Below are 14600 nucleotides of genomic sequence, written 5' to 3' on the forward strand. Positions count from 1 at the left end.
GGGGAATCTCATTATTACTCCTTGTGAATTAATAGACTAAGCTTTTAAGAAGTGGGTATATCCTTTAAAAAAAAGAAAGTTAAGTTGAGAATAATTAAACATTTAATACTCATACCTTTTCTTCCTAATCTTTTACCATCAAGTGCTAGCTAGCCTCACAGACTCTAAAATTGGGTTGGAGGATGCCTTGGGCTTACTGGCTCAATATTGGCCCATGGACCCTTGATTTAGGTCCTTAGTGGAAGGTAAATGAAAAGGTATTTCGTTGTAGTAACATCAGTGGCCAGAGTTACAATCCTGTGATGTGCCTTGTTTAAAATGAATTCTTTAACCAGAATTTCATTCTGTGGTATAAGTTAATATTACTTTTGTCTTTTTTTTTTTTTAAGATTTTATTTATTTATTCATGAGAGAGAGAGAGAGATGCAGAGACACAGGCAGAGGGAGAAGCAGGCTCCATGCAGGGAGCCCGATGTGGGACTCGATCCCGGGACTCCAGGATCACACCCTGGGCTGAAGGCAGGTGCTAAACCGCTGAGCCACCCAGGGATCCCCTTAATATTACTTTTGAATATGGTTTAAATGAATAGAATTAATAGATTTCAGTATAAAAAGTTGAACATTTTTTGGTTTAGATGTTTTACCAATTCTTGTGTATTTATTTTTAACAAATTTACATTTTTAGATGGAGAGCAAGGTCTTCAGTTTTTTCGATTGGCATCATGTGGTCAGGATTGCCAGATCAAAATTTGGGTTGTTTCTTTTACCCATATCTTAGGTATGTATTCAACAGGTAGTTCTCTAAAATCATTTGTGATCCAGATAGAATTTCTGTTTTAATTAATCTTTTTACTTAAGGAACTCTGGATATCTGAAAATGATTATAGAAATCTGTATTAATAAATGTTAATCAGTAATTACATACATATACATGATTTAAAAATTGGATGCTTACCACTGATTATGACCTCAACACCATCACCACACACATTCCTGCTGACCAGAGGCAACCACTTTGCACTTCATCTGTTTGCAACTCTTGGTGGTTCTCAGTTTGCATAAATATTGTTTTACCACCATATTTTAAACTTATTCACTGCAGTGACTGTTTTTTTTTTTTTTTTTTTTTTTTTTTTTTTGACAATGCCTGGGAGCTCTTTCCTACATGTATTGCACTGTTTCTTTAGGCATCCTTCAGGCAAGAAATTTAGAGTCAGAAATAGTATTCCTTTAGGTTTATTTCTTTAATAATTTCCTCCCATGTCCTCTTTGTAATAATTTTCATGAACTGAGTGTTGGACCTCCTGATTTCTTTCCCTGTGTTGCCTCCCACCCACCTCCCACCACATTTATCTCTTTATCTTTTTTCTACTGTATGAGAACACTTCTTAACTTATCTTTTAACCTTTTGAATTTTTTATTCCATCATATTTTCAATTTCTGTAAGTTGATCTTCTCTATTTTTCTCAGTGTCCCCCTTTTATTAGATGAATGTGAAGATTGTCTCAAAACTCAGGGTATCAGAGGCTTTTTTTATTTTGTTGTTCCCTTCTGTTTCCTGATTCTCTTTGTTTGCTTTTGAGTCTTTTTTTTGTTTACTCTGATCTTTCTCTTTTATAGGGTTACCTTCTTTGTCTGGAGATCCTTGTATTCCATTTACATTTAGAATTAGGCAATAATAAGATGTTCAGAAGCTCTGTGCACGTAGTGGTTTGTTGTTGCTGACTTCCCTGTAGGAGGAGGAAGTGGCTTGTTGGCCCTTACCGAAGAGGGTTTAGGGGCTTAGGGAGCTGCATAGGCGCTGCCAAGGAACTCCCCAGAAAGCCATTAGAAATGTTCTGCTTAGAGAGAAGCATCTGACTTTTGTGAAGCATGCTATGGGTGGGATGAGGGAGGGATTGGAGGTAAACACCAAGTGTTTCATAAACAGACTTTTTTGCTAACTTCTGTATTTTCAGGTTAATATCTGTGTTCCCCAACTATTGATAGTACTAAGTCTTTTTGAGGTATTCTAGGGCAGAACAACTTTCTTCTTGGCCACAGGCCCTCCCTTTGCACTCTGGGCTGTTACTTCCCTGTAGCACCTCATCAGTTAATTTGCTTTCTGCCTTCTCAAAATTGGCTTTAGTTTCTGGATTGCTGATGCCTCTCTTTCCATTCTCTTCATTGTTGTGCTTTTATATATACATTTTTTTGCTTTTATATTTTTATTAATTCTTTCACTATCATTTTAATGGGAATTCTGAAATTATATATGGTCAGTTGGCCATCTTCAGATGCCTAAAAATATAATTTGTTACCTAATAAGCTTCAGTTAAATTACAAACCGCATTTTGTTGTTTATAATTGTTGTCAAAGATTAAACAAAGCTGGACACTAAAATGATAAGGATAGATTTTTAACCAGTAATATACTACTGCAATAGAGAGAAGAGTCCAACATGAACTGTACTCAACATCAGTTTATACAGAGGTGACTGAGCAATTTGAAGGGAGAATGAGGGAATAAGGAGGGAGGTATGTGGGACTTTGTAGAGTCAGGGAAGTGAAAACTTACAAAGAACAGAAAGGATGGGGGCCATGTGAAGCTCATCTGGGTTTGCTAACTGGCACATAGTAGGGAGATTAGGCTCCTGCCCTCCTACAGGTGGGAGACAGGGGTCCTATCTTCAGATGTTGGCTGGAATAAACAAAAGTTCTATTGGCAGCCTTGTGTTTTCCCAGGCTGGTCCTTTAAGGGGCCCAGGGTCATCCTAGGCATGCAGCCGTGGGCTGTCAGAAACTATGTTAGTGTAAGTCTTTATAGGCCCCGGTCAGGGCCTTAGTTCAGAAGAGGGCTCAGAAGAGTCTGGCTGGAGTTTGATAAAAGAGAAAATCTTTGTCATTATTACCAGTGTCTAGAGAAGGGCTCATTATCAGGAAATAAGAATTTCTTTTTGTGGAAATTCAGTTAGTTTATTGCCTACTAGGTTATATTTAGTCATTCTTTTAGTGTGTTCAGTGACATACTGGTGAGGATCAGCATTCACTGGTCTGTCCTCTCTTTTTGCTCCTGCCAAAGTAAAATTCTTGTGAGAACCCATGAATATAGTCATATATGGGATGTTCTAAATATGTCTTTAATAATTTTTCAAAAGTAAAGCGTTCCATGCATTGTCTGGAAAATGTGTTTTTATACTGACTCTTTGAAAAACGTACTTAACAGTTTATAAACATGCAGCTAAAGCCTTTTTTATAAAGTGTTTCACATCACTCTCATCTGATTATTTTAATTGCTTATTTGTTAGGGAGGAATAGACAGACTTACAGATCTTATACTTGAGAATATAACCGTGATGATATTGCAAGTTTTATTGGTTTTCATTTGATTTACGACTTAACATTTTTGCTGTTTGATTGTGCCAGTTGCTAATCTGTATATTCCGTAGTGCCTTCAGTGACCACATCTCCTCTCCCAGACAAAAAATACATGTTTTTTTTTTCTATTTGTTGAAACTTTTACCTGCTCTAATGCCCTTTTTGTTTAATTAAATGCTGTTATCTTAAGAGCCATTAACACTTCAAAAAAGTTTTTATTGGGTCTGAGAAAATGAATCCATTGTATTTATTTCCTTATCTCCTCAGATGAACTTCTTAATAGTAATTTTTATAGTAATTCTTAGTTTGTGACTAAGATACGTTGAATTCCATCAGTTTGTCTTTAAAATAGTTCTTATATTTTCAGTAATTACCAAAAGCATAAAATGGATTTCAGTGTTACCATACTTTGTAGGAGAGTATTGTAAGATATCATTGGAATTATAAGATGTATAAATTATCATTGATTATTTTTTATTTATGGAAGAAAATATTTTCTTGATAGCACATTTTAAAAATCGATCTTTGTTGAGGTATTTCGGCAATTTGATTCTTTTAAAGCATTTAGGTAATTGGTTTATGAGTGTGTATATATCTGTGTATATAAAAATATACATATATATATAAAAATAATAAAATATTTTTAAAACTTTCTTTTTAAATAGGCTCCGTGCCCATTGTGGAGCTTAAACTTATGACCCTGAGATTAGAGTCACATGCTCCACTGACTGAGCCAGTCAGGCGCCCTAAAATATATTTTATATTTTAAAAAATGAAATGCCAAGGTTGTCTTAATGGCTTAAAATTTTAGATTAGTTTAAAATTTTATATTTTTATGTATTTTATAGAGTTTAAAATTTTTTATTTTAAAAGTACTTGATCATTTTAATCCCCCATCTCTACTGAGTGCACCATTTTCTTTACCCATTACTGAATTTTTGAAACCACTTCATCACACTGCATTCCAATACCTGACTTGTGTGAAGATTTTTTTCATTTTTGTATTCTTTAGTCACTTAAAGATTATTAAAATAAATGAGTGAAATAGTTTTGACTTAAAAATAAATTCTAAGCACAGTCAGCTTGCTAATTTTTCTTGCCTTGTTATTTGCAGGTTTTGAATTAAAATATAAAAGTACACTGAGTGGGCACTGTGCTCCTGTTCTGGCTTGTGCTTTTTCTCATAATGGGCAGATGCTAGTCTCGGGGTAAGCTATTTAGTTTAATTTCCTTAAACCATTTTGATATGAAATAGAACAGATATACAGAAAAGTACATAAAACATAAGAGAATAGTTTGATAAATTGATGCAAACCTATGTAACCACTACTCAGGTCAAGAAATACAGTATCACTGGTTCTGCTCCAGAGGGCTTCACCTTCCAGATGCCTCTCTAGGGTGACAACACTTCTGGTCATATACTGTATCGCTTTTTTCTTTTTAACTGGTTTAAAACAAATCATACAATGTGTATTATTTTGTGTCTGGCTGCCCTTAGTCAACATGATGTTTGTGGCATTCATTCATATTCATGCATGTAACCGTGGCTTATTGAATAGTATTATTAATCATTTTAATGTTGATGAATATATGGATTATTTTCGGCTTATTGATTTTCATTGCTATGCAATATTCCATTGAGTGTGTACACTATTAATCATTTTAATGTTGAGGAATATATGGATTATTTTCATTTTGGGAGCATTACAATAATTTTGTAAATCCATCTATGTTTTCTAGTGTACCTGTTCATGCATCTTTGTAGGAAAAATACATAGGAATAGAATTTATGAGCCACAGAATAATTGTATTTTCAACTTTGCAAAGCAGGTAACATCAGATTGTTTTCCAAGTAGCCAAACATCCCTAGAGCTGTGTTATTTCACATCCTAGCTTATACTTGATACTGATATTTTTGGTCTTTTTAATTATAGCCTTTCTTATGGATATAAAGTGTTACCTTACTGCTTTTTAAATTTGCGTTTCCCTAAAACAATGAGATTGGAATCTTTTCAGAAGTTTTTTGGCCACAGGTATATCTCCTTTAATGAAGTACCTGTTCATGTCTCTTGCTCATTTTCCTTCTGGATTATCCTTTTCTTATTGATCTGTTGTTGAGATTATATATATTGTGTCTATATTTCAATATATGAGCCACTTATTGGTTATATGTGTTGTAAATATCTTTTCCCTTCTGTGGATTTGTCTTTTCACAGCTTAATTTTAATATGGTCTTTTTTTTTTTAATTCTGTTTATTCATTCATGAGAGACATGGAGAGAGAAAGAAGCAGAGACACACAGGCAGAGTGAAAAGCAGGCAGAGAGAGAAGCAGGCTCCATGCAGGGAACCCATTGCTTCCAGGTCTCCAGGATCACACTCTGGGCTGAAGGCGGCGCTAAACCACTGAGCCATCTATGCTGCCCTTCACAGCTTAATTTTAGTGTAATCAGTTTCTTTATGTTCTGAGTCATGAGAATATTTTCCCATATTATCTTCTAAAACCTTCATTGTATTTTCTTTCTCAAATTTGATTTGTGTGTGTCATGTACAGGAGTCCAATTTTATTTCTTTCCATGTGGATATCCAGTTGTCCCAGTAATATACATGAAAAGATCATTTTTTTCTCCATGTTCTATCTTATCAGAAATCACTGACCATATATGTGTGGATCTGTTTCTCAGCCTATTTCATTCTATTTTTCTCTTTATCCTTGCTCTAAAACCATTCTCCTTCTAAGCTATTCCTGGATAGCTTAGATACTTCCATATAAATTTTAGAGTTAGCTTGTCAGATTGCTTCCAGCTATCCCCTGTACATACATAGACCCATTGGATTTTGATTGGGGTTGTATGGAGTCTGATAATTTGGGGGCTAATTGGCATCTTTATGATGTTGAGTCTTTTAATCCAGGAATATGGCATATTTCTCCGTTTATTTTTGTTTTGATTTCTCTCAATAATTGTCTTCTCTGTAGAAGTCCTCCTCCTCTTTTATTAATTTCTAGGCACTTAATTTTTTTGTTGCTATTATAAAAGTCATGGGTAACATAGAGAAGTATATACAGAAAGACAAAATTAAGATCTGTAAGAATTTATGCGTTTTTATGTACGAAATCATATCACATGATAATCATTTTTGTTTCTTCCTTTCTAATCATTGTACCTTTAACATCATCCTATGCCTTATTCAACTAGCTGTCAGTACAAAGGTAATGGAATTAGTGATCACAGCCAACCTCTGATTCCTTTTTGCAAAGGAAAGCTTTCATTATTAAGTGTGATCACTGTAGGTTTGGAGAGATAAACTTTTTTAGCTCTTCTGTTCCTTCTAGTTTGTAAGAGGTTTTGTTTTGTTTTTATCACGAAGAAGTGCTATGATTTTACGTGATTCTTTTGAAATAATCATAGGATTTTTCTCTTTTATTCTATTAGGGTGATAAATTATATTGATTTCTCAAATGTTAAACCAACCTTGCTTTGTTGGAATAAACATAATTTGGTCAAGACTTAACTATTTTTGTATATATATCACTATAGAGAAGCCTGATTCTAACTAACTTATATTTTTTTCACTGGCTGCTTACAGAACTTTGTCTTTGTGATTTTTTTATACTTACTTTGTATTGAGATTTGGATTTCTTTTTATTTAGTTTGCTTTGGGATCCACTGAGCTTGTTAAATATGTGGAATGGTAATTCACCAGTTAAGGGGAAATTCTTATTCATTATCTCTTCAAATATTGCCTCTGTCCTTTCTCTGGTCTAAATCTGGAACTCCAATTAGATGCAAAATATACCTTCATATTATAAACTTTATATATCTTATTTTCTCTTCTGTATTTTTAATTGTCCTGTTCTTGTGCTTTATTCCAAATGGTTTTCCTTTTGCTGATGCTCTTCTTAGCTTTATCAGATATATTAAACTGGTCCATTGATGAATCCTTAATTTGGATTATTTTGTTTTTTTGGTTCTGGAATTTGTATTTGGCTGTTTTTTCAGGTCCACTATATCACTTTTTATGATTTCTAGTTCTCTGTTAAAATTTTTAATCTTGGCTTTTGTTTTTCAAAACTTTGTTCTATAAATCAGTTAGTTTGGTACACAGTAGCATGAGTCAGTTACTTTATATTCTATTTATATACTTTGGTATATTTTCTCCTTGCTGCTCTTGGATTTTCTCACTCTTGCCTCTCTGGCATCAGACACTGAAATCCACATTCATGGCTCTTCATGGCAGCTTTCGCTCCATCCAAGATATTTGGGCTGTTGACATTTACTTAAAATACTTTGGACTTAAGCCTGATAGTTCTTTTCCCATATGTTCTAATCCTTGACAAATAAATAAACCAAAAAATTAGATATGTTGCCTTTATTTTAGATGTGACCCTTCTATCCCAAAAGAAAATAGTGCATCATCAAAAAGCATGTATAGTAATTCTCTTTTCACCTAGAATTGAAGTCAGTGATAGTTTAAACAAATTTGAATTATCTTCTTTTGTTTTGGGGGATGTATTGTGCATTTCACTCTTGAGAGGTTGACAAAATGATGAAATGAAATTCAGCAAGTATTTATGACTATCTCATGTGCGCAGGTCTCTGCCAGTTGCGATACGGCATATAAAAGGAAGTATAAGACAGTGTGCCCTTCAAGATATTTTAATTCTCTATCCTGATGGTCATGTTGATAACTTAATAACATTGTATGATCTGATACGCCTTTGCCTTCTGAATCATAAAAGAAGTATTAAATGATACTCAGTATAACTTGTGTGTTTAAAAGCTATTTGTTATAAAAATGCTATTTTATAGCATTATAATTCCTCATTAGCTTGTATATATGTCAATCTTAATTAATATTTTATGTTAACTAAGATGTACCCTTTCTAGTCATTGTGGATAAATGTATTTTACATTATTAAATATTTTTTGGGATTTGGTATCACTCTAGGTCACATTCAGATATTTTTTCTGAATATTCTTAATTCATTTGGATAAATATATGGGCAAGTTAGTGAGTTGGAAATGTAAGATGGTGAAATATAAACGTTTAGTTTTTTAGGGAAATTGGGATATATGTTTCAACCATACTTCATGAGTAGATAAAGAACTAGTTCATTGGTCAGTGATATATTCCCTTTGTGAATAAAAGTTATTGGTTAGATGAAACAGATACATATTTTAAAGAGACAGTGGGGTAAAATGAGTAAGATATCTGAATACAGGTGGCTACACAGAAAAAATGAATTGAGGAGAGAATGGGATTATAGGTCAAGTATGCTAATGAGGTTGTATAGGGCATAGATATAGGGTGACCATGTCAAAGGCATCATGGAATTTATGCAGATATGGGAGGATTGGGAAACAGGGAATTCCAAAAGGCAGGAAATTCTTGAGTGGATTAAATGTATGGTGCATATAAAAAGCAGTAAGAGGAATTGAGGCTGGAAAAATAGATTGAGAGATACTAGGATGTTGTTACGACTTTGTATAGATTTAGGAAAATGATTGAAACTTTTAAGGCAATTCTAATATCCATTGCCTAGCTATAGGAGATGAGTACTAAAGGTGAAGTAAAGAAATTGAACCATGATTTAGGTCAATAGTTCTCATATGTTTTGGCCTTAGCATTCTCTGACGTTCTTACAAATTATTGAGGTGGAGCTTAAGGAGCTTTTGCTTGTATGGGTTACATATATCGCTGTTTACTGAAAATAAAACAAAATTCTAAAATATTTTTAGTTCATTAAAAAAACTCATTGTATATTAACATAACATTTTTGGTTAAGAAAAGTAAAATAGAAGAATGAATTGTTTTCTTTTTAAAAATCGCTTCAGTATCTGGACTAGCAAAAGATACACGGGTTCTCCTATCTGCTCCACACGTTCCATTAGCTCTCAGAGCTGTGATGGCATCACACATGATGGAGCAAAATATGTAGGAACTTCTTCACTCATCTTTCTCTACACCTCCCCTCTAATAATTTTCCTCTAGCCCCTTGGCAGAATTTGTCTTTTGTTCCACCCTACTTCACTTGATCAACCAGATAAAACGAACATTATATATTTTAGCTTCTATTCAGGCAGGAAAGATCAGTCTTCAAAATTCAAATAGGCCTGCCTCTTTCCATAAATTCTCAGTTCTAGTTGTTAGGATTCTTTGAAAACTAGTTTTTAAATGCTGATCATTGTTAGAGTTTTAGGAGTTCAGTAAATAACATTCTCTTTTCTTCTTCTTGAGTCAAAAACCAGGGAGAGAGAAATACAAAACAAACATTAGATAACATGACTGTAGATCTGCATCTGACTTGCCCACCTGTGCACCATTGGCCCACTGCAGACTTAGTACCCCGTGGGGACAGATCAGATAAAAGAGAAAATCCAGAGGGGCTGGGCCATGTGACCTAGCATCTTTTCCTAAACTTTCCAGTCATCTGTCACTCTTTTTCTGTTAAGTAGGAGAGGGAGAAGGGAGGCCAGGAACCTTATTCCAGAAACGATGGGAAGTGTCCCCTCTCATTCCAATAAGAAGTTTGTTTTTATCTGTTTTGTACTTGTGGAGGGTAGAATTTTCATGAATTTGGAGTGGCGTTACAAGCAACCTTCTCTTGCTCAGTGATGACTGGCATAAGAAGGCTTAAGGTCACTTTTCCAAAACTCGAATCATCTCCCTGCCCCCGCCACCCCCTCCCCCATCTCTTTATAACATTGTTCGTAATCCTATAGAATAGGTCAGTTCATTTAATAGCTTAAAAGTACATGATGCAGTTTATCACAGAGGGTTATTAGATATTACATTGCTTGAAACTGGATGACTTGTGAAAGCTTTAGCGAAATTTGAATAACTATGCCATCTGCTTCATACATTTTTAGGTTAAAACGGACAGAGTATGTCCCCATTATGAATCAATTTTAATACATTTATGGGGGATGATCTAGGAACTATAAAATCCAAAAACTTGGGTTTTAAGTTCACATAGTTTTCATCACTTACTAGCTGTGTGACCTTGAGCAAGTTCTAATTCCATACCTTATCTCAGCTTCAGTTCTCTGAATTACAAAATGGGGAAAATAATAACACATTTCTCATAAGATTGTTACGAAGCTTAAGTGAGAAAATGCAAGCAAAGTATTTATTGCTTATTTGGGGGGCATGATAATTGTTCAATACATGATTAAATATTTTTATGTAATCTGAAACACTGGATATTTTCTGATTTCTGCTTTTTCTGAGTTTTAGACATTGACCTACCTAAGAGGCATTATAAAACAGCTGTTTGAAATTTTACCATGTTTGTTCAGGAAGAGTTGTTGAGGATGTTGTGTCATAGCATCCTCTCTATAAAGACCTTGGGGGAAATAGTTCTTTCAAGTCTCAGTCTGAGGAATTGAAGTCTCTTTTCCAAACTTTGGGTGTGTGTTTTTATCTTAAATTGTGTTAACAGATCATGTTTTCTTTTTTGAATTGCTGTTGAAGAAGCTCAGAAACAAACTTGCAGCCCTCCTGTAGCAGGGTAGACTGGATTTTATGATGTATATTTTGGACACTAAATTTTTTTAAAGATTTTATTTATTTATTTGAGAGAGAACAAGCAAGTAGTCGGGGGGAGAGGGGGAGGGACAGAAGGAAAAGGAGAAGCAGACTCTGCACTTAGTGCAGAGCCCAACATGGGGCTCCATCCAAACGACCCATGAGACCATGATCTGAGCCAAAGTCAGGAGTCCAGCGCTCAACCAACTAAGCTACCCAGGCAGCTCTTGAACACTACAACTTAACCTTCATTTCTCTTGCCTACTCATCGTTGTAGTCTCTTCCTCTCCAGTTTTCTCACTGTAATTTTTCCCTTGTTTTTGCTACGTCTTGTAAGAGACTGCAAATACTTTCTGAATGAGAATGGAAACATAGATAAATGCATTTAAATTAAAAACATTTGACTGCAAAATAAATCTTTAAACCTGAGGAACACACTTGACCTAAAGAAATATTGGTGATTTCATTTGATGAGCTTTTTGGCATTGTATAAAGCTAGTTTAGATTAAAATGCTCTAGGTGATTTCTGATATGAGTGGCTGTACAGTATCACTAGAATGTCATGGATCTCCCATGAGTCTATGATTATATGCTCTTCTATACCAAACACATAACTATACATGTTGCTGCTCTCACCCACTAGCCAGATATAATTGACATACGTGTCTTATAGTCTTGAATGAGCAGAGTTGAGGTTTTAGAGTGCCACAAAACTGAAGAAATGGAGTATCAAAAGGCTTGAATACTAATGCCTCCTTTATAAGGGGTTAGAGTGAAAGGCAGATTGTGCTGGAATGTGGATACTGAAGAGTTGGGGTAAGATTTACATAAAGCAGGAAATGTATAATCAGGAGCACCAAACAGTTGGACTTCTTGTGTGGTGTTGGTTCAGGTTCAATTTAGGGAATATTTTGAGGTTTTATATTATTTGAGTAGTTTCAAAGTATTTTATTTCAAATCTCAAATATTGAAAACTATTATTTTTTCCCTAATTCTGATTTCCTTCTCCCAAATCTAATCAGTTATCAAATCCCATTATATCTTTCTTTGAATCCTATGACCAAATTAGAGGCTACAGGAAGTAAGTTGACAGTCTTTTTAATCTCCCAAAGTTTACAGGTCTCTGTTTATAATTGCCATTCTTGCTTGGAATCCTTAGACTCTTAAGAGCTCCTCCTCGGTCTTTTGTTTCTCAAATTATGTTTATACCTCAGTAGATAGGGAACCTATTCCTTTGCCTTCGTGGCTGGCAGTCTGTTGCCTACAGGATAGTTTAAATTTCTTGGGTGCTTTGTTTTTTTGTTCTAATTTATATTTTGGGCCATATTGCTTGCTATTCCCGTAGTGGACTCTTGTCCTAATTTCTGTCTTCCCAATATACAACGCACATAAAAAATTACTAATGATCTTCAAGTGATATATTATTAGAACAAGTTAGGTTTTTGTTTTTGTGATTTTTTTTAAAAGATTTATTTGAGAGAGAGAGAGAGTGAGTGAGAGCAGGGGGGATGGGCAGAGGGAGAGAGTCTTTCAAGCAGGCTCTGCACACTGAGTGCAGAGTCTGATGTTGGGCTAGATTCCATGACCCATCAGATTATGACTTGAGCCAAAACCAAGTGGATACTCAACTGACTGATCCAAGTGCCCCAGGATGAGTTCATTTTAATTGCACTAGTTATGGTCTCAGAAGGTGGAATCTCCTTCTAATTTGCTTTTTTATGATGCTCAGAAGTAATAGTTTTCCCTAAAAATTTTATATATTCTAGTAATCATACCTTGTACCTTGAGAAATTTAGGACTAAATAAGAGTATCCACAAATTAATTATATTTAGCGTATACATAGTCAAACAACATTAGCTGCTAATATTATTTCTCAATGTTTTTTGGCTGGAATTTAGCATTTAATGCTATAACTTTTTTGACATTCAGAATGCATTCATATGCTTCCTGCTTTCTTGTATTTTATTTTACATTTGAACATTTATTTTTATTTTTTTAAGATTTTATTTATTTATTCATAACAGAGAGAGAGAGAGAGGCAGAGACACAGGCAGAGGGAGACGCAGGCTCCATGCAGGGAGACCGACACGGGACTCGATCCCGGGTCTCCAGGATCATACCCCGGGCTGAAGGCAGCGCCAAACTGCTGGGCCATCGGGGCTGCTCAAATTTGAACATTTAAAGTGTAATCCCTGTTTTGGAAAAATTCTGCAGTCAAAATCCATCATCTACACTGGATAACCTACTAAACAAGGAATTTTAAGTCCTTCAGAAGCTATGACTTCTGTGGTTGGACTCTTATCAGCTACCTTTTAAAAGAAAAAAAAATTATTTATTCATGAGAGACACAGAGAGAGGCAAAGACAGGCAGAGGGAGAAGCAGGCTTGCTGTGTGGAGCTGGATGTGGAACTTGATCCCACAGGATCATGACGTGAGCCAAAGGCAGATGCTCAACCACTGAGCCATTCAGGTGCCCCTTAGCTACTTTTTAATAAGTACAAATATTAAAGTTGTACACATGGTAGTAACACTCGTATTATTGTGTTTTCTCACAGCATGTATCATGGTGGCATAAAGATTATTTTTAAAGAGGGAAAATATTATAAAGAAATATTTATCTGTTGTTAATTATGTACTTTGTCATAGTATTGCATTTTTCTCTGATGATCTTTTTCACCACTAGACTAATCCCAGGTGGCTGTTTTTTAATTTTTACACCATTAAAAGTAATCACGTAGAGTTCATATTAAGAATCGTAATTTTCAAAAATGAGTCCCAGTCAAGAGATGTGTGTGTGTGTGTGTGTGTGTGTGTGTGTGTGTGTGTGTGTAGAGATTAGTGATTAAGGCATAGCCATATCATTGATAAAGAACAATACTATCTGAAACCAAAACCAAAACAGTACTTTTGACCCTTGAACAACATAGGTTTGAGCTGCATGGGCTTACTTATATGTAGATTTTTTTTTTATATAATACAGTATTTAGGATTTTCAGATTTTCTCTAGCTTTATTACAAGTACACATTATAGAATACATATAATATTCAAAAATTTGTGTTAATCAACTTCTTGTTATTGGTAAGGCTTCCAGTTAACAGGAACCTTAGTAGTATTAAGTTTTTTGGGGGAGTCAAAAGTTATAGATCGATTTTCAACTGCATGGGGTGGAGCTTAATGCTCCTAATCCCTGCATTGTTCAAGGGTCAACTGTAATAGCATTCCCTTGGACTATTTTTTCCCTTTGAGTTATTAACTGGATATAAGATTGTGTCTTATTTATACATCTTAAATGCTTTCTGTTTATGGCTAGGTAGTATAAATAGCATATGCCATTGCTTACTAAAGTGTATAATTTTCTGATAAATTTCATATATAACATTTGATTTTTTGAATAAAAGTTCATACATGGGAACAAAAAGGCTGCATTCTAAATGTTTGCATATCAGGGGCTCCTGGGTGGCTTAGTCAGTTAAGCGTCTGCCTTTGGCTCAGGTCATGATCTCTGGGTCCTGGGATTGAGCCCCGCCTGACACTGGGCTCCCTGTTCAGCAGGCAGTCTGCTGCTCCCTCTGCCCTCTCTCACTCAAATAAATAAATAAAATATTTTTTAAATAAGTAAATGTTTGTATATCCAAAAAGTTATTTAAATAACTTAATACTAATTAATAAATGCTGTACTTTGTTTTTATAGAACTACTCACTCGTAATTTCC

At 34.7% G+C, this 14600-nt stretch overlaps 1 protein-coding gene across 5 annotated transcripts in view; it reads left to right on the forward strand.

Annotated features, from left to right (window-relative positions):
- The window catches only part of WDSUB1 (WD repeat, sterile alpha motif and U-box domain containing 1), a 48627-nt gene that overhangs the window by 6594 nt on the left and 27433 nt on the right, over nt 1-14600 (forward strand). For 3 of the 5 annotated variants that reach the window (XM_055307829.1, XM_055307827.1, XM_055307830.1), the window contains exons 4-5: nt 686-778; nt 4471-4564. In XM_055307829.1, coding sequence (XP_055163804.1) covers nt 686-778; nt 4471-4564 — 187 coding nt within the window. The remainder of the gene's footprint in view (nt 1-685; nt 779-4470; nt 4565-14600) is intronic. The other 2 variants (XM_055307828.1, XM_055307831.1) reach the window with 2 other exon arrangements.

The sequence above is a fragment of the Nyctereutes procyonoides genome, unplaced genomic scaffold (genome assembly GCF_905146905.1).
Source record: "Nyctereutes procyonoides isolate TBG_1078 unplaced genomic scaffold, NYPRO_anot_genome, whole genome shotgun sequence".
Taxonomy (NCBI): domain Eukaryota; kingdom Metazoa; phylum Chordata; class Mammalia; order Carnivora; family Canidae; genus Nyctereutes; species Nyctereutes procyonoides.